Source organism: Lissotriton helveticus, chromosome 3_1 (assembly GCF_964261635.1).
Source record: "Lissotriton helveticus chromosome 3_1, aLisHel1.1, whole genome shotgun sequence".
NCBI lineage: Eukaryota > Metazoa > Chordata > Amphibia > Caudata > Salamandridae > Lissotriton > Lissotriton helveticus.
The window spans coordinates 1056859783-1056885134 of record NC_136061.1 but is presented as its reverse complement, the minus strand read 5'-3'; the positions used below and the strand labels follow the sequence as shown (position 1 = coordinate 1056885134).

The 25352-nt window shown below is 45.4% G+C and overlaps 1 protein-coding gene across 1 annotated transcript in view; it reads right to left on the bottom strand.

Moving 5' to 3' along the window:
- Positions 1-22380: 22380 nt before the first annotated feature.
- The window catches only part of STK39 (serine/threonine kinase 39), a 1578058-nt gene continuing 1575086 nt past the window's right edge, over positions 22381-25352 (bottom strand). The window contains exon 17 of the mRNA XM_078681624.1: positions 22381-23501. Within this exon, the coding sequence (XP_078537750.1) occupies positions 23427-23501 (75 nt within the window). The 3' untranslated portion in view covers positions 22381-23426. The remainder of the gene's footprint in view (positions 23502-25352) is intronic.

Here is a 25352-nt window from a genome sequence, read left to right as displayed (position 1 = left end):
TCAAACACACATTCTTCTTCATATTCACCCTCACCTTCACAGTCACCCTCACATTCACACTCACACCCACCATGGCCCAAGGAAGCAACAAAGGCTCACGGATAAGGAGTTGGAAGTGCTTGTAGATGAAATAGTCAGAGTAGAGCCACAGTTATTTGGGAACCAAGTCCAACGACCCCCTTGTCCCACAGAAATAGGATGTGGGGCAGGATAGTCAACTAGGTGAATGCTCAAGCACATTACCTAATGGATGATGTCAGGAACAGGTACTACGATGACGAAGGAGGGTAAATGAACTGATGGCCAGAGAACACACACAGAGACAGCAGACTGGCGGTGACCATCCTGCACCATCCGTGCACAACACTTCCTGGGAGGAGAAGGTGTGTGACATCCTTCCGCCGGAGGGCGTCCTTGGAATCACAGAAGCACCAGAGTCTAGAGAGAACTTACGGCACATTCCAATATTGTTAACAATTATACCTCAATAGACATCACTGTCAAGGATACAGTGATACAAATTACTGTTTTCAAACTTTCCAAAATCCACAGTAAATGAGCAGGTGGTGTATATGTCATATTGATAAACAAAATACTTGTAATAAAAATTAAAAGTTATTAAATTACTACCATGTACATACTACTTACAAACTCACTGAAAGGTTTTGTGCTCCAAACACCAGTTACTAGCATCAGCCATCTTGCCAGCACAATTACACACACTCTCAGGAAAGCTGAGTCAAAGGGAGGCTGGTTGGGATGGCTGGGAAGGTGGGTGTGGGCACAGGCTTGATGAGAGTTGTAGTCACAGCAAAAACACTACTCCTCCCACACAGACCAACAGGCCCACCTCGAACCATGCTTGCCTGACAGTGAGTAGAAATGTACTGGCAAGATGGCTGGCACTGCTGCATGTCTGGAGCACCAGGCCACCATGAGGGTTGTAGGCAACTCAAACAGCATGCACCACTGTCAGACATCTTGCCGGCACAGTTACACACACTCTCAGGAAAGTTGAGTGACAGGTAGGCTGGTTGGGATGGCTGGGAAGGTGGGTGTGGGCACAGGCTTGATGGGAGGTATATTCACAGCAAATACAAATCCTCTTCCCACACAGACGAACAGGCCCACCTGGAACCATTCTTGCCTGACAGTGAGTGGAAATGTACTGGCAAGATAGCTGACAATGCTGCATACCGCCTGATTCATCAAGCTAAATTGCACTCGCAAAGGGCAAGATTCTCAGAATCTTGCCCTTTGCGAGTGCAATTTTTGCATTTGGGATTCATCATCCCAAATGCAAAATTCGGTATTTAAGAATTCGCACATTTGCGAAGAATTGAATTTAAGGAATCTCTATTTGAGATTCCTTAAATGCAATTCATGAAGCATTTTAAAATTGCGAAAATGCAATTTTGGGCCGCTATTTACCGAGAGGTCAGACCTCTCGGTAAATAGCAAAAACTTAGAAAAATGCTTTTAAAAGCATTTTTCTAAGTTGCATGTTGCACATACACATGTCCTTTGGACATGTGTGTGCGCAACACCTGTTTCAATTTGCATTTAAGGGGTGCTACAGGGTGTCCTTTGGACACCCCTGGCACCCTTTCAATCGCTTTTGGCCCATAGGAATGAATGGGGAGTTATTCCTTATTTGCGATTAGCAATTTGCTACTCGCAAATAAGGAATGTGTAGGAATCGCTATTTATTTAGCAATTCCTACATGAATACCGTTTTGCGAGTCCTTAATAGCGATTCGCTATGAATCGCTATTAGGGGCTCGCAAAACGGCCCGTTGATGAATAAGGCTGTAAGTGTATGGAGCAAAAGGGCTCCATGGGAGTTGTCAACTCAAACAACATGCACCACTGTCAGTCATCTTGCCAGCGCAGTTACACACACTCTTAGGAAAGCTGAGTCACAGGCAGACTGGTTGGGATGGCTGGGAAGGTGGGTGTGCATACCACTCTTTTGACACAAATGATGTAATTCCTGGAGGGCATTCACTTTGACATGTCTGCCCTAACGAGATCCAATCAGGCTCTGGCCTCCACACTGACGGCAGCAATGTCCCAGCTCCCGCTGTTCCTCCCCCCTCCTACCTCTTCCCCATCCACAGTCCCAACTACCCTCCCTGACCCCAACACACACAAACACAGACATAGGCACACACCTCAACAGCCACACGCAGCACACAGACACAAAGGCAAACCCACACACATGCCCACTCAGGAGACAGACAGCACACTCACAGACACACCAACAGATGACACACATGTATCCACAGACACTCTGCACACATCACAAGCCTCTTCCTCCCCAACCCCTACCCTTTCCTCTCCTGATCCTCCCTCTGCCCAGAAACTCTTCCTATATGACATTGGCCTCTTCCCTACCGACCCATCAAAACCCCCTTCCAAGAAGAAGAGGCAACTTCCCGCCCACAGCCCTAACATCTGAACCTGCCAGCCCTGCCCCTAAAAAGCCAAGGCCAAAACCCCCACCTGCAAATCCTCCAGGTCTCCCAACTCTCAAACCCCTCCACCCACCCGTACTTACCAAGACAAGCCCAGTACCTCCCGCACCCAAAAAAACCCTCGCAAACAGTCTAAGTCCCCGAAAATGGTAAAACCAAGTCCAACCCATTGTCCTTCTAGCCCTCACAATACAGATGGCTCCCTCAGTCTGAGCCTACTAATGCAGTGGAACCACCCCCCTCAATCTGACACAACCAGTGCAGGTGACCCACACACCCCTCCTGATCTCATCCCTCCCAAAACTCAACGCAGTCCTCCCTGTTTTTTTTCCCTTTGGTGCCTGGCATGCCCTCTAGATGCCCCTCCCAGGGGAGGTGACCCTTAGCAGAAATTGTGCAGGCAAGACTTGGTGGTCATGACTCCTCTGGCCCATGTTTCAGAGACGTGTGGACAGGCCATTGGCCTTTTGTTATTTATTATCTACAGCTCTCATGCTGAATAAAGCAGACTTGAATGTGTGTTTGCAGATTTTTTTATTCTTCCAATTGTTATTTATGTCAACTGTAAACATGTTTAATTAGCAGTGTAAGTATACAACGATGTTAGTATGGCATGGCTTGCATACGGTCCATTTATTTTGAACACTTTGACAGTATGTATTCAAGTTTTCATGTCTACATTTGCTGGGTGTCATTGTCCACATCAGTTTTGGTTATGAGTGTGAGATGAAGTCACAAACCTTTCCTTTTTTCCTTCACAATTGCACATGGGTCATGCTTTCATATGTCTACCTAGTGCAAGTGTTTCAAAGTGCAACAGTTTAGGAGGAGCATGCTGCATATGGTTGTGATGTACAGAAAGACGCCTGTCTCCTCGATACACCTGGGTACATATGGATTTTGAGTACATGGTAGTGACTTTGGACACACCCATGTACACAAAGTATTGATACAATACATGCATGTGACTTGATAGTGGTGGACCCATGTCTGTGTCTTCTTTAGATCTAGTAGACTAGTGGCAATGGCAACCTTGCCACAGGTGGCATGCCACTGTAGGCAAATACCCGTCATGGCTGTGTACTCATCTAATATATTTCCTGAGCGTAAGGGGAGCAGTATTCTCCTAATATTTTTCAGATCCTGTTTACACCAAGGACTCCAATTTCTGCATGGAATTATGTTACGCAAGGTGTGTGTTGTCTTAATAGTCCATTGCTTTCCACTTCATATGTCATTCAAGCCCTCTTGCTTTTGTTTTGAAACATCACGTGTATCATTTTTTTTATCTGTCCAAGTTTGGATTTCAAATTCACAATCACACACCAGTCACAGTTGTGCATGTGAATTTTGTGTATTTTTTCATGTGTGGATGACTGACAATGGGGTCCCTTTAAGCAATGCTTGGTGCAGTTCCAGATCACACAGAGCTGAACTAGGAGTGTTGTTATGTCTGTTAGATTGCCCAGTGCTACATGTGATAAGCCAAGTGGACAGTGAGTGAGTTGTGTCCAGCTACTGTGCAAATGCTACAGGAGCCAGTGTCACATCCATGCTCTTAGTTTACCACACAGCAGAGGATGTGTATTTTTTTTATGTGAGGCCTAGCTGCAGATGTGTTAACCAAGGCTCATGTTGAATGTGCTGACCTTGCTTAAACAAGGGTAAAGGTGAGAGTGACTTGAGCTTCTAATTTTTAGATGGAGTGGAGCTTCATACGTCATGCTGACAGTACTAATTTAGTGTTTGTCATAGTGTAAAGTATGAGTCAGGTTCTTAGGCTGATCTTGTGTAGGAGACGTGAGATATCCGCATTCACCCAATGTGAGTGGTTAAGCATACAAGGGTGTGAATCAGAGTATGTGAGCCGTTAGACTGGTTAAATCCTGTGCATGTTATGGTAGGAATAGGTAGATGTGATAGGGGTATGACCTGGGAGACAAGGTTTGATTCTGGCAGGAGAAGAGAGCTGTCGTCTGTGTCACTAGTGTGAGAGATGATGGCAACAGGGCAGTTCCAATGAGTGGAGATGGTTGTTAATGTGCATAGTTCATTTGTGGTATGGATACTGGAAGTCATATGTGATGTGACAGGGCCACACTGAGACAAGGTTAAACTTGTCATTTGTAACAAAGTGCATACGTGTATGCAACTATATACACCAGTCGTGAAAATTAGGATGCTGAATGGTAGCATATGAGGAGTTGCATAGTTGATGAATGATGTGTTTGAATCTTTGGATACATTTGTTTTAAAAATTACATTCTGTAGAACTTAAGCAGAGTATGGGGAGTGTATGTTTATATGCAAATGGCTGAGGACATATTCCTTGAGCGATGTAAGTGTCTTGTTGTGAGATGTGTTGATGTGTTAAGTGAGCATGTCAGAGTGGACTGCGATGCTGCACTTTGTGATATGAGTGCAATCCTAGACATTACTAAGGGTTGAAACTGGTAATGAGAATGGTCCATTTGACATGTTACGTTGGACGTCTGCTGAGGAGGTGATGAGTACAGTACATTGTGTGCATGTCATGTATTGCGTACATAGTGATGAAGAGTTGATATTTGAATGTAGGTGTTTTAATTTAGAAATGATTAGGTTAAGCATTAGCAGAAGACATCTTGTATTTAGAGACTATCTTGTCCGTTGTGTGGAATCCATTTTGTATTTCTGGCAGTCATTTTGTTTGTCATGTGCTCGCCATGCACTCTGTCCTACCTTCCTGTCAACTGCTCTTGAAATCTGCCTGGAGACGAGATATATTTAGCCTCTTCTGCTTTGCACATGCTCAGTTGAGCGTACAGCTGTCCCCAACTTGTAACTGTCAGGATGTGTCCACCAGAATCAGCTAACTGTTAGCCCCTCCCACTTGTTGCTAGCACACTCTCTGTATGACCTTATATGTTAGCAAGGGAAAAATGGTAGTGGTGTATCCAAGAGGAAAAGACCGCACAATCACTAATGACAGTTTGGGATGTAGCAAGTACTGGAATAATAATAAATCTTCAGTTGCGAAGACGGAGTGCTGCGTAGACCACTATCCCCCACTACCTAGAGGGATTCAATGACAATCAATGATTGGCAAAATACAAGTGAAGCAAAAGGGTCAGTGGTTGAACATCACAAACAAGCAAGAAAGTTCAAATTGTCATGTTCTTTATTCACAAAAAATCACATAAAGAACATGACAATTTGAACTTTCTTGCTTGTTTGTGATGTTCAACCACTGTTGCTATCGGATATTCTCTACCCAATGTAAAACAACCAGGAGACTTATTAGTCTGCTCGCTCACACATGTATGTTAGGAATGTGCTGGATTTGACCCTTTTGCTTCACATGACCTTATATGTATTTGAAACCAGCATTCTGTACCTTGTACCGCGCTCATTTGAGCCCCTGTGTGGGTATAAAAGGACCAAGCTCCTTCCAGTCAGTGTGCTACCTCATACACTACCGAAGGGTGTTGTGTGAATGTAGTTCCACCTCATGAGGTTTAATAAACTCTGTCTTTTCTATTCCAGTTTCTGTGCCAACTTCTTTCTATTGGTCTGAGGACTCTGTGCAGAGAAGGGAGAACCCCTAGCACTGGAAGGCCTTGCTGAGGCTCACCACCACATAGGTGTAGATGTAAGAAGGGCAGCGCACGTGTGATATTGTAAGAATCAGGATGGAAGAGTTTGAGTACAATGCTTGAGCATGTGGGGCAGACATACTTTTCCATCTAGATGGCCCAGAGTGTGCTTATGATATACTTGTGTGTGTGGTAGTTTTGAGAGATGAGCATGTACTGTGAGGTGTATGTGAGAGGGGTCATGGCCACACAAGTAGAGATCATGCAGGCCATGAGGTAATGCAGAAATGTACATATGTAGATTAGTTGTATGTACGTAAACAAAAACAGTAGCGAGAGTAATGATGAAGATGTAGAATGTGTTGCTGCAGCTTGCTATCTGCCACTGAATGTTCATGAATGATTGTTGTAAAGGCCGCTCTGAGTACACTGACATATGTAAAACCTATTTTCCTCACAGGACAATTTGCCTTCACCTAGCCTTGTATGAGCTGTGTGTGGGCAGCTGTGTGGAGTTACCCTTTGTAGGTATTTGTAGACACTGATTGTACATTCTTGCCCTTGCTTACTGCCTTTTGATGGAGGTGGTGACTGTTTATATTGAAATGTCATGATGCTTGAACATTGGATGACAGTGCATTGCTTAAAGGGCTATAGCCCCCTCAAGAAGGAATGTAATGATGTGTGTTGTTGTGCCACCTGGTGTCAGACTGCTTCAGAAATGCATCCCCACACTTCACAGTAGACGGACACTGGAGAATGGCTTCCTCATGAACCAACAGCTCAAGGGGCAAGTTTGATGAATAGTGACACTACCTGGAAATCCAGGTCCCTCCCTGCACCAATTTCTATTCCTTTCATGATCTTCTGTCTTTGCCTTGTTTGAGAGATTCCCCATACAGTTGGCCCGAATTTCAGCCAAATCAAAAGACCCTGAGTGGTCCTAGTGAGTGTGCTTTGGTGCTGGTGGGCTCACACGCTTGCCCGTAGTTAAGTATTTGACCATAGGTCACCACGGTAGTCCCTCCTGCATGTGAAGTTGCTGACACTGAACTTCTAAGTCTGTCTACCAGGTTGCATAATAACCATATGTGCAGGTATTGATACCCTCTAAGCCTAAATCTGGAGACATATTTATATCACCACACAGTTATATGGTTGTCATGTACTAAAAAATCACACTTTAAACAATTTATTTGCAGACTTAGGGCCTGATTACGAGTTTGGCAGTCCATCGGACCACCAAATCCATGGTGGAGGTGCAGTAGCGGTCGGAGACCACCGCACCAGTGGTCAGACTGCCATATTAACAGCAAGGCGGTCAGACTGTTATAGGACCACCATAACAGCCAGGGATCTGTGATCCCGGTCGGTGGAGCGGTGGGTGAGGCTGCAATGTGGTTGGTGGTGCCGCTGAGGCACTGGCAAGCATATTATGAGTTTCCTCACTGCGGCCCTATCTACGGCGGTGAGCCTGGTATGAAAAGGGTGACAGTGAGGTAACTCTGGGGGCCCTTACAGGACTCCTTGTGCCTCTGTGCAGGAGGGTGCATGCAGAGGGGCACGTGTTGCGCCCCTTGTACATGTGCACCCCTAGTTCCTTCACGGAATTAAATACACAATGTTGTGCCTTTGTTCCTTGCAGGAACGAGCTTTGGCGCTCCCACTGAAGTGCCTTTTTGAAAGGCACTGCAGTGGGAACACTAAGAGACCACCCGCCAGACCACGTGGAAACTCGTAATGAAGCGGGCGGCCATGCCTGGTGGTGTGGTAGCAGAGCAGTGGTGTGACCGCCCGCTCCCACACTGTCAAATTTGTAATCGGGCCGTTAGTGTTTCACTGTTTTATTATTTGCAAATCCAGTACTCCCTTACCAGTTTTAGTGGGGGAATCACATCGCAATCCTCAATGTTACAGGACTGGGTATATGACCTGGTAGTGACCGGAAGGTAATATGTTTACAAACAGTAGGTCAAATTTATCAAAGTGCCACCCAACCCAGCACAGCAGCAAAAAATGCTACACTGCATTGCCAGACAGGGAAAGAGCAGGACAGCACTATATCTACGGAGATGTGGCTCTTTCCTCCCGTATTCCTAGCACCGGCGCAGAATTTTGCTGCTGAGCATCCTTCACACATGTTTGTGCCATAGTGTATGGGTGTGCACATGAGTCTAGCATAGGTTTTGTACTGGAATGGTTGCCTTACTATACAAATACTATGCCTAGACAACATTTAAATATTTTCATGTGTACTGCAGAGTGCAGCACACATGCAAAGTCGGGAAAGAAAGGAGAAATTAAAACATTTCTCCTTTTAACATCTGCTTTGAAATGAATCGTATCTAAAATTTTTGGTAGATAGGGTTTTGCATAAAAAAAGGAATGCCCATGTAACGGCCCCTTAACGGCAAGTAATGCAAAGCAGCACTTGGCACTACTTTGAGTTACTTTTAGGTAATTCTTGCACCGCAAAAAAAATAACATAAAAAACAGTTTGTGCTGGTTGGGGTCCCTTTTGTGAAGCAAACAGTACAAAATTGTATGAGCCATTCTACTTGTGCTTGAAGAAAGACGCTTCTATAAAGTAAATATAAGAATACACAAATAACTGGGTTTTTTTTTGTGTTTCTTATGTAGTTTCCTAACTTTCAGAAGTGCTCCTGTTGTCGGGGTCAGGGAATGATTGAAAAGGATATACAGTTTTTTTCTCCAGTGACCATGGTTTTATGACAGCCTTATCATTACCTACAAATTTTATTGTTTATGTTTGAGATGAGTCCACTTTACAACTTGTTAATTTTCACTGTAAAATATTTATGCATTGAGACATTATTGAAATCCTGTGCCTACAAAAAATACTCACACCTCTAGAGCTGTATTCACACCTCTATTAGGTTGCAATTACTGTATTGTACTGTACCGGAAAACAACCCTGCCCTTTCTTCTTTGAGCTAAGCAATGGCTACTTTGTTACCAGTAATATTAGAATCACTTAAGTATATACCCAAATTTACCTCATGTATGCATGCCAGGAAATCACAAAGGGATTTTTGGCAGGCACAAGCTGATCTCTACAAGCAGTATGGAGATTCGGGCACCTGTATCCCACTCAATGGGTCGTATTTAGGGTGTTCCTCAGTGATTCAAGGCTTGGTTAGACTTGTAGGTTTGTGAATGCCCAGAAACAAATATGTTGTGGAAATTCATGAATGCCTGCCATTTCCTTTTCCAGCCTTGAAATGGTCATATTTTAATTACGCCAAGGGTGTTTTAACTCCCTTACCAGGGTGGCAATGGAAATCAATTACCCTCAAATTTGATGGATTCATAGGGGAAAGGATTCCTCCAGATGGTAAAAATATTCTCCATACAGAGAAGAAAATAAATATAAATATATTTGCCCAGGGGAAATACAGTCCTCTGTCCCAGCCTCCCCCACGCATATAGTGGCATATTTACAAAAATTTGGCAAAGCGTGGGGCCGCAACATACCCTTTGAATGGCCTACTTACTTGTTACATCACTTTCGCAGGACCACGGCCACAAAAGTCACCTCTTGTTTCCTTGACTTGGGGTTGGCGGTTGCTAAGCGGCTCCTAACGAAGAGATAGAAGGCGCAAAACCCACCGCACATAAGGGCATGGAGGTATTCACTTCTACGTGAGCCAAAGCGGAGGGAATCGGCATCCTGCGGGAGGAAACGCTGGGTCTGCGGAAGACACCTATAGCAGCACAATGGGAGGGTTTGCTTCAGGCCCTAATACACATGGAGGTGGACAGCCTCGAGCCGCGACCAGATGACGAGAGAGACATCCCCACAATATGAGACGGGCGGTCTGTCATTGAACCCTTGTCACATAACGCAGGTACACATACACTAACATTCAGGAGGGACACCGATGTGTGCGGGGTATGGAGTTACAGATACATGGAGAACTACGTGACGGGATGAGAGGGATGGGGGGAGGTAAAGGGGACTTTGGGCCCCATTGGGATGGCGGGCTGATCATTCCCGCCGGGCCGGCGGTAGTCACCCCACCCGCACCCGCCGACCCCCGCCATATTACAATGGCTGGGGGGTCCATGGCGGACGGAAAGATCATCCGCCGCTTTTCCGCCCAGTCGACATGTTGACCGGGTGGAAAAGAGTTCAATATGGTGGCGGTGTCTAGAATGTGGCCTTGAACATGCCTTTCCGTGGCAGCAGAAAGGCATGCAGAGTCTGCTTGGGGGGCCCGTTGCGGGCCCCCAGGGACCCGGGGGGGTGGGGGGTGCACATGGGGAATACCTATGGTACCCCCTGCCTTTCAATGAACAACATGGCAGGCACCGCGCAGTGCCTGTCACGTTGCGCATTGAAACGCACAACCTGCCTCTGTGGCAATTCAGCCGCCGCAATGTTGCAGATGATCTATGCACCCGCCAGTGTGGCGGGTGCATGCTAATCGGGAGTGCGGGACCCCCACATCCTCAGCGGGCAGCCCCGGTTCCCGAGGGTATGGCAGGCAGACAAAGTCTGCCGGCCATATTAATGGCGCCCTAAGTGAAGAGCGTACAACCAGAAGTCAGACTCAGCTGCTGGTGTTGGTTTTTGAGTTATTGTTTATTTTCTCTATAACATCTGTGCTCTTACCCTAGATGAATGACCTGTAACATTTTGCATACGATACCACTAGAGCCACATTAAGGATGCACAGTGGACTTTATCTTCGCTGACATGACCCACCTGTTGAGGTTCAATAAGGAACTTAGGCAATAATGTCACCAACATGTACAGTAGAGCATTCCCAACTCATCCGTGATGTCTAAGTGATATTATTAGAAGGTTCTAAATGTGGTCGGAAATAGATATATGTTTTCTGACATGCATATGTAAACTCTTTTAACCCGTTTGCCGCGATTTCGCAGCAGTGCAGCAGTTGCGAAAAATGGGCAGGGCCGTGTCGGCCATTGGCCGACGGCAGCACTGGGGAGGTAGTGCTGCCGTCGGCCAATGGAAGGGGTTAAAATTAATAAAAACAGATTTAAACAAAAAAATAAAGTGGCAAAGTGTGTTGTTAAGCCAGGAAGGCTAACAACACGCTTCGTCACTTTAGAAACGCAGGGAGGCATCATATTTTGCGTCTCCCCCTGTGCTGGCGCTAACTTGTACCATAGTGCAAGGGAGCCTGGTTTGAGGGGAAGATTGTTTATGTGCAGGAAGGTCCCCAAGGCGGCACACATGGAAACAGCAAAAAAGAGGAGAAATAAAGCATATCTCCTTGATTTGCCGGTTTAATACCAGGTTTTTCCTGGACTTAATTTTGGCGCTGCCTCTTATTCCCTAGTAAATAGGGGCAGCATCAAAATCAATGGGTGTTGCAGTGAAACGCCCACCACAACACCCATTGCCCTCCCCTTTCACGCTAAACACAGCGTGAAAGGGTGCCTTATTTACAAGGCTGGGCAAAGCCACTTTAAGTGGCTTAATGCTGCCTTGTAAAGAAGGCGAGGCCCCCACCGCCATCACAACATCACAAAAAGTGACGTTGTGGTGGCATTAGAGGCTTGTAACTATGCCCCGTAGAGTTCTGTGCCAGGTAAAACTTTTTTCGGAGGGAATGGATATTCCTGATTGGAAAATCACATGATTTTCCATAGAATCCACAATGAAAGGTGCACCAGATGCAGATTGCAATCAGCGTTAGTAAATAGCAGAAAGTATTAAAATTAAACCTGGATTTAGATTTAAATCTCCCAGTGTATTAGTTTTACTACTTTATTATTTGTAGTCCTGATCTGATAATTTTGCTTCAACAGTTATTAAAATAGCACATCTGCCTATTACTGATTTCCTTGTGGATAGGTGATGTCTGGACAGAACTTAGTAGGTCTTAAAAGATAAAGAAATATTGACCACTCTCTTTCTCACTCATTTCAAGGGAAGACGGTTCTAAAGAGTCTTAGAGGATCATTTAGACCTTGGCAGGTGGTCTGCTACGCTGCTGGATGTGAGGAGACACTCATCGCCACTTTCTCGGTGAAGGACCATCCATTGTATTATGGCGTCTGCACCACACTGATAGGGATTGTTTCACTCATGTTTCGTTTGCGGTTGCAGCAAAATTAATTTTCATAAAAAGTAAATGCTGGGCAGGCAGCCAGAGCGCTCTGAATTTTTTTTTTCTATTTCACAAGCAAACGCTTAAAGACCATATTAATTTCTTAAATAGAATAAAAATATTATCTTGAGTATAAGGAAGCTTTCTTCTTACCTGTGGGGTAGTTGTTTACTATTCCTGTCTGGGTCTACGCTGTCTCACATAGTGACTTGTGCCAAGGGACTTCTGTATCAACTGCACTGCCCTATTCAGAGTGGCGTTAACTCCTTCGCCTTATTGAGAAGGCGGCATTAAGCCACTTAATGTGGCTTAATGCTACCTTAGTAAATAATGCCCCTATTCATGCAGCACTTAGCATGAAAGCGGAATGCAATGGGTGTTGTTTTTGATGGTGCCCCATATTTACAAGGTCTGGGGCATCACCAAAAATACCACCAGGGAATACCTGTTCTTAAGCAGGCGATACGAGGAGAAATGTTTTATTTCTCCTAGTATTTTGCTCTTACCACGTGTGCTGCATTCTACAGCACACATAGAGCAAATCACCTGTGATTGTTTATGTGCAGGAAGGTATCCCTTCCTGCACATATCCCTTCCTGCACATAAACAATTGCCCCTGCAGTGCAGGCACTCTAGCAAAATGGCGCTAGGCTGTCTGAGATGATGCTAGGCAGCTTTTTTAGCACTAGTACTAGGGGTAACGCAGGGGTGTGCTGTATTCTTGTGAATACAGCATATCCCTGCATTTTGAAACTGTTAGCAGGCAGTCTTACCAATTTTAGCGTAACACAGCACACTGCCAGCTTCTAATGAATATACACCCAATACTCTCACATTAACAGCTCTGTAATGCAACGGTCGCTACCAATAATTGTTTGTCAATAGATCGAGTAGGGGCTTCACCAGCACACATCAGCTGTCCCTCGCAGTGCGTCCATTAGGGCGTGGGGGCGTAGACTCCCCGCCCGCAGCTCCGACGTTTCTGAACTTAAGTAAACTGAATAGTTTACTTAAGTTCAAAGGCCGAGGGAGAACTGACAATGCATGACGTCAGACGGCCCACCCCCTGGGCGGTCTGGCGTCATGTTGACTGACATGCATTGTCAGACATGGGGGCAGCAGGCAGCAGCACAACACAAGTGCGCATGAGTGGGGACGGAGGGTGAATTTTCGCACCTTGCCCACTCATGGGCACTTGTGTCTTAACTTGTTAGCGCATGCCCATTAGGAGCCCCTCAGTCTCCTAATGGGCGTGCTGCGGGCGAGGATTAACTGTGCCCTGGCGCTGCAGATTGGCTTAGGGGTTGCCACTCGGTACTGCTGTTCCTGTTCCGGTTCCTGTTTGAAGATGAGGCGCCAACGCGGACCAGGAGCAGAGGCGGTCAGGTAAGTTTTCTTAATGTTATTCTCCCTTGGCGCACCCCCCACCGCGACCCCCTCCCCCCGCAACCCCTTCGCGAGTACTGCATTTATTTGTCAGGTTTGTTAAAGAAGATGAAGATAAGGCGTGTAACCACTGTTCAGGAGACCGCTTCCAGGAACCGAGGGAAGATCAGTGCTTAGTTGAGTCTGTGTGTGAGAGACTACAGGCCTCAACACTCACTGTCACTCCCACATGTTATTGAGGCTTTTGGATACAACGCAAGGGTGGGCAAAGGGACTAAAGTGATGAGCTCAAGAAAAAGGCCAGATACCAAGGAACAGGAAAAAGTGGCTGAATGCCAGCACGGTCCCAATTTCCTTTGCAGTGTAGGCTGTTGCAGTGACGAACAGCCTACAATAACACCAGTGTCTGTGGGGGGGCTGATTGCATTCTTGGGTTTGTGCTGAGCACCCCCAGCTGCTCAGAGGTCCCAGCTGACGTGGTGTTATGTACTGGAGTCTGTCACCAGGCAATGTCGGGCCTAGACAGGCTGAAAGACATGAAACCTATTGAGTGCAGTGGAGACTTGTAAGAAGGAGGAACGGTCAGCTGTTTTGCCCCTTTCTGCCCGTGAGGACCCCAGGGCAATTGAACTTTCCCAGCGCTACGAGTGCGCTAAAAGACAGCTTGTCCTCTCCGCCGCCGCAAACCACCAGCTCAGCTACCGCAGTGCGGGGGGACTACAATCCCCAGCAGACCTAGCGGGACTGACTCGCCCACATGCAGCATTTCCGCACCAGGAGGCGCTTAAGAGTCCTGTCCTCCCTCGGGGGAGCAGGAGACTTGTAAGAAGGAGGGACGGTCAGCTGTTTTGCCCTTTGCTGCCCGTGAGGACCCCAGGGCAATTGAACTTTCCCAGCGCTACGAGTGCGCTAAAAGACAGCGTGTCCCCCCCGCCGCCGCAAACCACCAGCTCAGCGGCTGCAGTGCGGGGGGACTACAATACCCAGCAGACCTAGCGGGACTGACTCGCCCACACGCAGCATTTCCGCACCAGGAGGCGCTTAAGAGTCCTGTCCTCTCTCCGCGTTGCGGGCGGCGCCGGGCTAAGCCCGGGCAAAGGGCGGGCCATCTGTGGCCGTCCGGGGCAGACCGAGGCAGGGCTGGGCCATAGACTTTGGTGCAGGGATCTTGAGGCCTTCCCCTAATCTACAACTCAAAGATACAGTGAGATCCTAAAATATACCTGTTTCTTGTATAACGGTTTGATACGCTCTAACAAGAGCACCTTTAAAGTGATAGGGGTGTGTGTTGCATATATTGTGTAATATACCTGACTTGCATTTGGTCTCCCTCATTGTAGTTTTTAGTATGTCGAAACATAGTGCCCCACCTGCTTATGGCACCATGGATAACTACTTAGTTAAGGTGGTTAACAAAATCAACAGTGAAAGACGACAGTCTTTAGGTCTAAGCTGCGACCCTTTACCATCTATTACGTGCACTCCCCCGGTTGTACTGGGTCAGGGTGACTGTAGTAACCCCATTAACCCCAAAGCTTCTGATAGGGAAATGCCTGAACATGTTGACCTGGACGTTTCGATAGACACCATGGTACAGCATCCCCCGACCCCTGTATCCAGAGTGGTTAGAGCATGCCGAAAAACATAGTCGAAATCTATGGGCACACGTTCTATTAGAAAAAAAGCTGTTACACCTATCAAAAACCTAGAAAAGGAAGATGACGTAGTAGAGGGAGCTAGCACTGTAAAATTGGATGACGAACAGCTCAACCAGCTAGCCAGCCTCATTGACCTAAAGATCAAGGGCATTATCAAACCTTTAGTGGCAAAACTTGATCGGATGTCTGTGGAGGTAAATAGATTAAGTGGACTCCGGAATAAGTATATGGATGCAGCAGGGGGCGTAACTGCTTCCACTAAGGATAGTAGTATAAATTTGGTTGCACCTCCTGTGTGTGTTGCTAGTCTTACAGAGAAATTGGTTCCATTAGTGATACCTCAAACTTTAGGACCAAGTATTCCCATCCCGGCGCCAAAAGTTACTGGAGCCACCATGGGTGAGAAACAGGGCCCTCGGGGGCCAGCAGGGAAAATAAGCCCACAAACACCGCCCCCTAAAAAGAGAGAGTTACTGTTAGAAAGGCGCACCCGGGGGAGGCAGAAGGTGTCTGACTGACCACCCCTAGGTCTACCCCTCCTTCAGAGAAGGGACCGAGCGATGTCGAGAGGCCTCCGAAAGGAGGGCCCTCTCCTAGAATCGTACAGCAGAGTAACCACACCACTACAAATATACACCACACGTAGATAGAGTTTTCAATCTTTATCTGGCAATAAGTATTGTTTCAATGTATACAGCAGATCCCGAGATCGGGAAAGTCTTGTGGCAAGGGGCAAGGTAGCGGGACAGTTTTATAGATGGTCGGTGGCCAGGAGACCCTACGCACAGCTCTCAATCCTCGAGCTGGGGGGTTCCGGAAGGTTGGGCCGCGGCAGCGCCAGCAGGCTCCAAGATGGTTCAGCGAGTGTGGACCGCGGCAGCGCCGGCAGGTCCCAAGATGGTTCAGCGAGTGTGGACCGCGGCAGCGCCAGCAGGCTCCAAGATGGTTCAGCGAGTGTGGACCGCGGCAGCGCCAGCAGGCTCCAAGATGGTTCAGCGAGTGGGGACCGCGGCAGCGCCAGCAGGTTCCAAGACGATTCAGCGAGTGTGGACCGCGGCAGCGCCAGCAGGTTCCAAGATGATTCAGCGAGTGTGGACCGCGGCAGCGCCAGCAGGCTCCAAGATGGTTACAGCAAAGATGGACCGCGGCAGCGCCAGCAGGCTCCAAGGTGGTTACAGCGAAGATGGACCGCGGCAGCGCCAGCAGGTTCCAGGTAGAGCAGCAAGGGGAGTTCGTCTCAGGGTCAGCCGCGACAGCGTCAGCAGGGCTTCTCGACTCCGGGATACAACTGCCGTGCTACTCCGGGGCTGGCCCAGATATAGGTCTGGAGTCCTTTGATGTCCGGACCCTCTCGCCTGGGTGTCAGAGGGGCCGGGATGATGGTGTCCAGACACCCAGCAGGGGGTGGGGCCAGCGCTCAGGGAGGCCGGAGGTCGATCGAAACCAGGCATCCGGGGACTGTTGGAGAGCCATCGAAACTTCCCTCTCCTTGTCTCTGGTTGAGTGGCCACTCTACCACCCGGAGGGCTCTTGGTGCCTCGATGGCGTGCTCGCTGGGGCCGTGGCCGCGGCTCGTCCGGGACCACGTGTCTGTGACGTGATGGGCCCAAGATGGCGTCGGGCCTGGAATGAGGGTCCGAGGTGGGCACCGGACCGACAATGCTGGGGCGGCCCGAGTGTGCCGTGTCAGTGGTTGTGGGCCGCCGGGTGGCGGATCTGGTGGTTTGGAGGGCGTGCAGAGGTGTGCCCGAGGCCGACCCGGGCTGGATGGAGGGCCGATGCCGTCCGGGGCCCGCCATGCGGGAGGGGTAGGACCACGCCACGAGGCCGGGTCCAACAGTTACCAATAAATTTACCAGCTGAGGCTTGCCCCTATACGATAATCCTTGCAAATGTTCTGAAAATTAAGGTTGGTCAAAATGAACACTGGACCTCACTAAGAAATAAAACCCTGTATTATTTGTCAAATAAAACAGATCTGGGTGAACACCTGGAAAATAATATCAAGATGGTTAGGAGGGTCCCATGGGTGGGTAAGACCAAAAAAAGCTTAGAGGGCGACTGTGTCGTCATTAGCTTCAGATCCCCCAGGCTGGTTGATGACATATTGAGATAGGCAGGGTCAGCTTGAATCCAAAATGAGTATGTAAACATACTCCCATTGGGCATTTTCTATCCACCACGTCAGATTGGACAAATAAATAGTGGATTGTTCAAAGGGAGATCACCCTATGATTTTTCTGTCCCCGTTTTCAACAGATTTGATAATCTTTCAAGTTTTGGTGAAAACGAGTGACTAGGAAGCCCAAAAACTATTATTACCCCTGTTACTGCAGTTAGTATACCCAATGCAGCGAAAGCGGAAAGAGCTAAAGGTCCCCGGGATAGTTTGATAAAGTTGGAAACCTGGAACGTGGCTGGTCTTAAAAACAAAATAGATGACCCAGCATGAGAGAGTTCATTAGTATGGACATCCTTAGGAAACATCCTTTACAACGCAACTTTTACCACGCAGTGCCTTTACGACGCAACTTTTACAACGCAAACCATTACAACGCATTGCGCTGGGGGGCGCTCTAGGATAGGGAATAGGTTTAATTTACTATCCAACACCTTCCCTACTATCCACAGGGACTGGAGTTGGAATAGTAAATTAAACTATTCACTATCCAGCGCCCCAAAGCACTATGCGTTGTAAAGGCATGCGTTGTAAAAACAGCGTTGTAAAGGCATGCGATGTAAAAGCATGCGTTGTAACGTCATACATCCGATATTATAGGATTACAGGAAACCTGGGACACGGGTAACATTTTGAGTCTGGATGGTTACTCGTGTTACTCCATCCCGGCGGTCCAATCGAACATGGGGAAGGCGAAGGGTGGCTTGGTCACCCTAATTTCTGCTACCATCCCTGGCACTCACACCCATCTAGATACTGGCTCATGAAATAGTTTGGCAGTACAAATTTGTTTGAGTGGGGTGGGAACTATTTTAATCGTCAATTTTTATAATTCATTTGATAGAGTCACCACGACCGATCACTTGGCCGCATTAAATTTGTTTTTGGCAGAATACAAGGAGGTCAATAAAACTCATTGCTTCTTTATAATTATGGGAGACTTTAATATTCATGGGTGTCCGGATGAGTGTCTGTCTTTAGACCTATTAGGACCTGTAGAACAAGGGGACACTCATTTTGAACATTCTGCACAGGACGGTCTCCTCGAGACCATCCTGGCAGACAATGGTTTGATGCTCCCAATAATGTTGGATAAGGAGATACCTACTTTTAAGGGGAATGGTTGTAATTCTGTCATTGATTACATCTTCATCAGCTCAACACTGGGGGATAGGATACATGGATATTTGCCTGTGTGGTCACACTTTAGTGACCATAATCCAGTGGTCCTCAGTGTTTCGGATCTGATCATAAAGCCTACGATAGCTCAAAATAGAACGGACAAATCAGACATTTGTCCGACTGATCAGGCACGTAGACTTAGATGGAGCAGAATCATACCTGGAGATTTCCAAACCAATTTAATAACTAAAGTAGGACTTGAGTTGGAAACATGCTTGAACTTGGAAGCAGGGAACAAGGAGGTTTTAGAGGCTTATTCAATAATCTGTACCAAGGTCTCTGCAGAACTTAGACATACGGGGAAAGTCAAGGATTCTGCTGAGCTGGAGTGGATCGATCGTAACTGCTCGTCAGCTAACCAAAAACTTAAAGCCGCATTGAACTGTAAACCAGTGAATAAGGCCACTGTGGCCCTATTAAGGAAAAATTATAAGAAAGCTCTGGATACCAGAAGACGGGAGATCAGGGAGGCGGCCTGGGATGAACTAACCTCCGTAGACGTGCTCAGGAACAGTGCTAAATTTTGGGCTGTCGTTTATAAACCCTTTTTCCACGACCCATGTAATGACCAATTAGATTGTGGTATTCAGGAACAGGCGTGGTGTTCTCATATTAAGTCAGTCTATGAAGGGGAACATCTTGGGGTGGGGATCATATCTTCCCCTATCTTAGATCCCTATACTTTAACGGTTACAGAGTCAGAGGTGGCAGGCGCAATCGGGAAGATGACTAGTAACAAGGCACCGGGTCCCGACGGCGTTCCTGTCGACCTCTTTAATTCAGATGTCAAGACCTGGTCTAGTGTTTTAACCAACGTTTTTAATAGAGTCTGTTTGGCAGGTATTCCAGACACTTGGTCCAAATCTGTCATCGTACCCATTTTTAAGAAGGGAAACAGGGGGGATCCTAGTTGTTATCGCCCTATCTCCCTCATTGATTCTGCAGTGAAGGTGTTAGAGCGAGTGGTCCTTGGTAAAGTAACTTCTTGGCTGGAAGACACAGATACCCTCTCATGCCTACAATATGGCTTCAGGAAAGGTCGAGGCACTATAGATCAGTGCCTCAACCTTCAACTGCTAATAGGGAAATACACAATTGCTACAAGGGGTACTCTGCACCTAGAATTTATGGACCTTTCCTCGGCCTTCGACCGAGTGAATAGGTCCAAACTCTGGGAATTGCTTCTCAAGTTAGGTGTTGATAAAAATATAGTGTATTTTCTTGCTGATCTACATAGGGATCTCACAGCTACAGTTAGGTATGACCGTTTGGGTAACAGTACGGGTAAGATTGGGATCATCAATGGAGTTAGGCAGGGCTGCATTTTGGCCCCCTTACTTTTTACCCTTTACATAAACGACCTAGGTGCTGTCTTAACCGAGGCGTGTAAAGACATACCAAAGGCTGGCAATTTTTTTATCCCGGCACTACTTTATGCTGATGATGCCGCCTTACTAGCACGCACAGCAGTGGGGTTGCAATGTCTTTTAAATTCATTTGCTAATTTTATGAAGGCGCTGGATCTTAGTGTAAATTTTCCTAAATCACATGTAATGATCGTGGGCAGTAAACCCAAAAGAATTAAGACTATGATCTGTGAAGGGAATGTTTTATCTAGGGTTACAAGATGTCCCTACCTGGGGGTAATCTTTGATGATAATTCTACCTGGTTGCCCCAGTTGGTTGCCAAACGTAATGCCTTTGCTAGGTCTATCTTGGCTGTCCTGGGTTTCGCACGTAAACTGGGTGTGAAGCCTATAGAGGCAGTGTTGAAAACTTATGACGCCAAATGCACTTCAATAGCTATGTACGGAGCTGACCTGTGGGGGTTAAAAAATGTAAAGGCCTTGCAGGTGGCTGAGGACAAGTTCCTGAAATCTATGCTATGCGTCCCCCAGTCTACACCTGGATACATTGTTCTCCAACAGTGTGGGGTGAATATCTGGAAGATCGCATAGCCTTGGCCCCGCTAATTTCTATTTGTCTGAACCCTGAATTAGATCTGAACCACAAGATTTTGAAGGATTGTTTAGCACTGGAGTATGGCCATTCTATCCCCTGGTTGAACTATATCAAAAAACTGGCAACCAAATTGGGTCGACCGGAATTGTTTGACTCCCCAAACAAGTTGCTGAAGGGGGACATGAAATGGGCTAAAGAGACATACAAACCATTGGCATATTTGGAAAGAGAGGAAAATGAATTACGAAAACCAACTGTAAGGGCTCATCAATTGTTAACAACTACCAGAGGTATAGAACCTTATTTGAGAATCGTCAATAACAAGAATCATCGATTTTTATTGACCAAGTTTAGAACAAATTTCACCTTCTCCTTACAGAACGCCCAGGTTGGACTAAGGAGTCGGAACTGGAGATTTGTTCTTGTGATGGATTCTCTATTAAAGACACTATGCACTTTATCTTTTTTTGTAAGCACTTATGCCCTATCCGTAAAAAGTTTATCATTCCCCTCATTAAAGACAAAGGCTTTAGACAAGTTAGACCTGCCCTTTTACATTTACAGCTGTTGTCAAGTACATGGGAGAATTTTAATATAGCAAATTTGTTGACAATAGCATTGAGACTGAGGAGGAAAATTAACTGGATACAGTGTACTTAGCGGTATACTTAGGATGTAGGAGAAAGCGCTTCATTTCTCTTAAATTGTTCTTTCTGCTGGTTTTATCCTTTTTATCAATATTTATAAATGTATGTTTTTATACATATATGAAATCATTGTGATAGGATTACAAATCAATGTATCATATCTTTTTTTTAAATTTATGTCTTGACTCTGATGAATTATGTAGTATACTTTTATGGTTTTGATATGAACCGAATAAAGTATTTTTGACTGACTGACTGAGTGGAGTGCATTGAAGGGTGAGTGATGTCTGTGTGAGTGCAGGGTGAGCAGTGTGCCTGTGTGAGTCCAGAGTGAGTGATGTCTGTGACGGTGCAGGGTTGGTGATGCCTGTGTGAGTCCAGGGTGAGCAGTGTGCCTGTGTGAGTCCAGGGTGAGTGATGTCTGTGTGAGTGCAGGTTGAGCAGTGTGCCAGAGTGAGTGATGTGGATGGGTGAATGCTGGCTTAGTGATGTGTCAGGGAAGGGTGAGTAATGGGTCTATGAGTGCAGGGTGACTGTGCCTATGCGAATGCAGGGAGAGAGATGTATCTGTGCAAGTGCAAAGAGACTTGTCTGGCTACTCCCAGAGATGTATTGGCCAAGATACCTCTTTCTCAAATATGCTTAAGAATGCACCATTTGCCCACTCTTTTTTCAAAATGTTCTCGTGGGAGAACCCCCGAATCCCCCGTAGGTGGTTGGGCCTCGCTCGCTGCGCACGCTCGCCACAGTGCAGTATTTACGCCCCCACCACTTTCAAATGTCACCAGCCGCCCCTGCCTCTAAATGTGACGTGGAATCTGTGAGGGTGGTGGGCAGACGTCATGCTAATTTGTGGTGGCGTTCTGATCTGCCTTACTCAATAAAGTTTTAGTACTGTCAAACGCAGGGTGGTACTCTGAAAAATAAATACGGTGATTAAAAAAGATGAGATTGGGGTTACATTTGTTCACAATGATGTTCCTCTTTTTGCTACTAAGTGCTCTAAATCGTCTCTTTTTGTTATGTATTTGGCAATTTAGTGGACGTTACCTTACCAAAGTGAATAAATAGAGAGCTTGCATTTGTCCAAAGCAGGTAGAATAGTCCCTCAATGTGTCATTACTGAGTCGTTTACCAAATTCACTCTTCCTTAGCCTGCTTCTGTATTGATCACGATAGAACACGAAATAAAGAGGGGAACAGTTGAGGCCCTTAGTCCAATAATGTTTATTCATTTCATGGGGTTGATTTCACAAGATCACCGAAAGTAAAGTCTCCATCAATTGTTATTTTTGACTCTCAGATTTTACAAAAACGTTTAGGCATTGCACAGTCTTTTTTACTTTATTATGGCTTTGCATGTCATCCTTATATCTTTTAATAACTTCAAGTACACCTGGGATTTTGCTTGTCAACTTTCCTTTGGTTCGCCCATGCCATTTAAGGGATACAAGAATGGTACACTAAGCAGACTGGCTTAATGGCAACATTTTCTGTATTCAAGCAAATAGATGCTCCAAAAAAGGACTCGATTTATTGTGCTAAACTTGAAATTCGAAGTTATGATCTTCTCACAGTAAGTATCCTCAGGCACAGTCTTACAAGTTAATGTGTTAAAGGCACCTTCATCATTCTAGACATTCAGCAGTAGGGCAATAATTTGAAATGCCTAAACAAAATGAAACTATCTAATGCATAATTCGCTCTTTTCCAAAGCTAAAGATGGCAAATAATCTAGAAATATTTGTTGTTAAAGGACAGATTGTAAGCAGCATATAATGTCTCACTTGTTATAGGTAGGCTATTTAATGCATAAATATATATATGAAAATAAAATTCAACAATCAATTTAAAATTAGAATTTCGATTTGGCTAATACATCTTGTCTATCATAATTAGAATATTTTCTAAATAATGCACAGAAGAGGCAATAGCATAGAGCCGACATACCGATACACTGATCTGAAATGTATCATAAAGGAAGAAATATATTTCAGATCTCAAACACGTTTGCAACCAATAAATAAAACGCCCTCATGTAAGAACCCAGCTTCTTTCTGTTTTGATTTGGAATGCTCCCAGTGGAATGGTAAGAAATCGTTATCATGTTTCTGAGTAGCAGCTGCGGTTGTTTCATGCCCTGACTTTGTAACTTGCTAAAATACTAAGCAGGATTTAGTGTGCGTTGTCTTTTCTCCTTCTCAATGCAGCTGACCTCTCCACAACCAGATTATGCAGCTTGTCAAACGGGAGACATCAGCTCAGACTCAACTGGGCAAATCCAATTAGTTTGACCTCGTCTGGTATTTCAGTAGCATCACAACCAGAGCCCTGGAAGAACACAAGAAAACACTGTCAGAAATTGATTCTTATTTTTAAAACTCCAAAACTCTATGTTAAAGTCACACACAAGAATAACAAAATCACACACAGAAGGACAGTCATCCACCTACGACAAGCATATGATTACAGCACACACATTAGCCGTGCCATCATCACCAACAAGTGGAATAGGCAATGCACGGCCAGATGCACCACAGACATCCCTTATGCACACTAAGGACATGATTCAAAAAAGTAAATCTAGAAATGTAGTTGTATCTTTGTGCAGATCTACTACTTTACCTATGTATAAAACTGCATTTATTTTGCTACTCATGGTTTCTGAGTGTAGATTTGCACTTAAGTGGTGACTAGGTAGATGTAGGCTGTCTCTGACCCATAACGGAATATTGTACAACAAGATTTATGAGAGTAAAGTTACTATTAGTTACTATTCATAACTTTTATTAGTTACTAGTTGGCCACCGTACCAGATCCCTCCATGGGCTTCTAGAAGCGAAAAATATTACATTTAATATTCGGTTGAAAAACTATTAAAACTAATGTAATATAAAATATAAAGCAATACATATTACAAAAATTACAGCACATTGTCCATTAAATTACATATTGACCAAATAATTAATAAATGATTAATAGAAATGTTTATTCAATTTATAAAAGATTTCAAGAATATTTCAGACAAAACATCGTCACTCCAGTAATACGTTTATTTTCAATATGTATGATGTGTTGGGAAAAGCTATGTACAGAATTAAATTAAGGGATTCGGATTTTTTTAACAAAAGTTAAAAAGTTTAATTTAAATTCTTAAACTTTTTTATATTCTGCTGATGGAACAAAGACAGACTCACATGAGAAAGACATCGTAGCACTACGAGAACCAGAAGGCCATTTGCATGGCCACGCCCACTGAGGCAGGCTTTCGGAAATAAAAGTGCGCGACGAAAAACTGCCTTTAATCAACAGAACGCCATTGAAGAAGGGACTGAAGTCCCAGAACCGGTCTGGATGATGTTATTCATGATCACAATTACCTGCCTATTCCCTGTATGCAGCAGCTTGAATTAAAATGCGGAGAAAATCATTTACCTCGAGGCTTCTTCCACATGAGGGTTACCTTCTGATTTTGATATATATGTGTTTATCATTTATACTTACAAACTCCACTTAGCTGTTAAGATGCATTGTGGGTTCAGTAGTTTTTTGTTACATTTATTTAACTTGCACTGCGCTATTGCCAGCCGGATCGCGGCATTATGGCAGCCAAATTGAACGTTATTGTTTTTGGGGTCTGTTGATCTTTGTGGAGCATTTCCATCTCCTTTAAAAAAGTAAGCCTTTTGGGTGGCACTTTGGTTTGTTCCCCCTCACTTACTTCGGACTCAGTTTCGCTGACAGTGGTATCATATTGTACATTTGATGATCCAGCCTGATGTTGCAATTTTAGCGTTTCAAAGCGTTTGGCAACGGTGAAGATGGTCCCATTTTCGAAGTCTGCTTCATCACGCTTAAACTTGCGTTCCTTTCTGTCTTGTATTTCACTATCATGTCTGGCTAGAAAAGCGTCAATTGGGATTTAGCAAGTGTACAACATGCAAAGCATGCACAATTGGCCAGAATATCAAAACCTTAAAAGATCCAAAAGGAAGAACATTTGAAATAAAGGACAAGATAACTTGTGAGTCACAATTCGTGGTATATCAAATTGTATGCTGTTGCGGCAAAAGATACATTGGCTCAACAATCTGCTCACTTAAAAAGAGAATACTCGAACACACCAGAGCTATTCAAAACAACGACATGAGTTATGCGACGGCAAAACATCTCAAGACACAC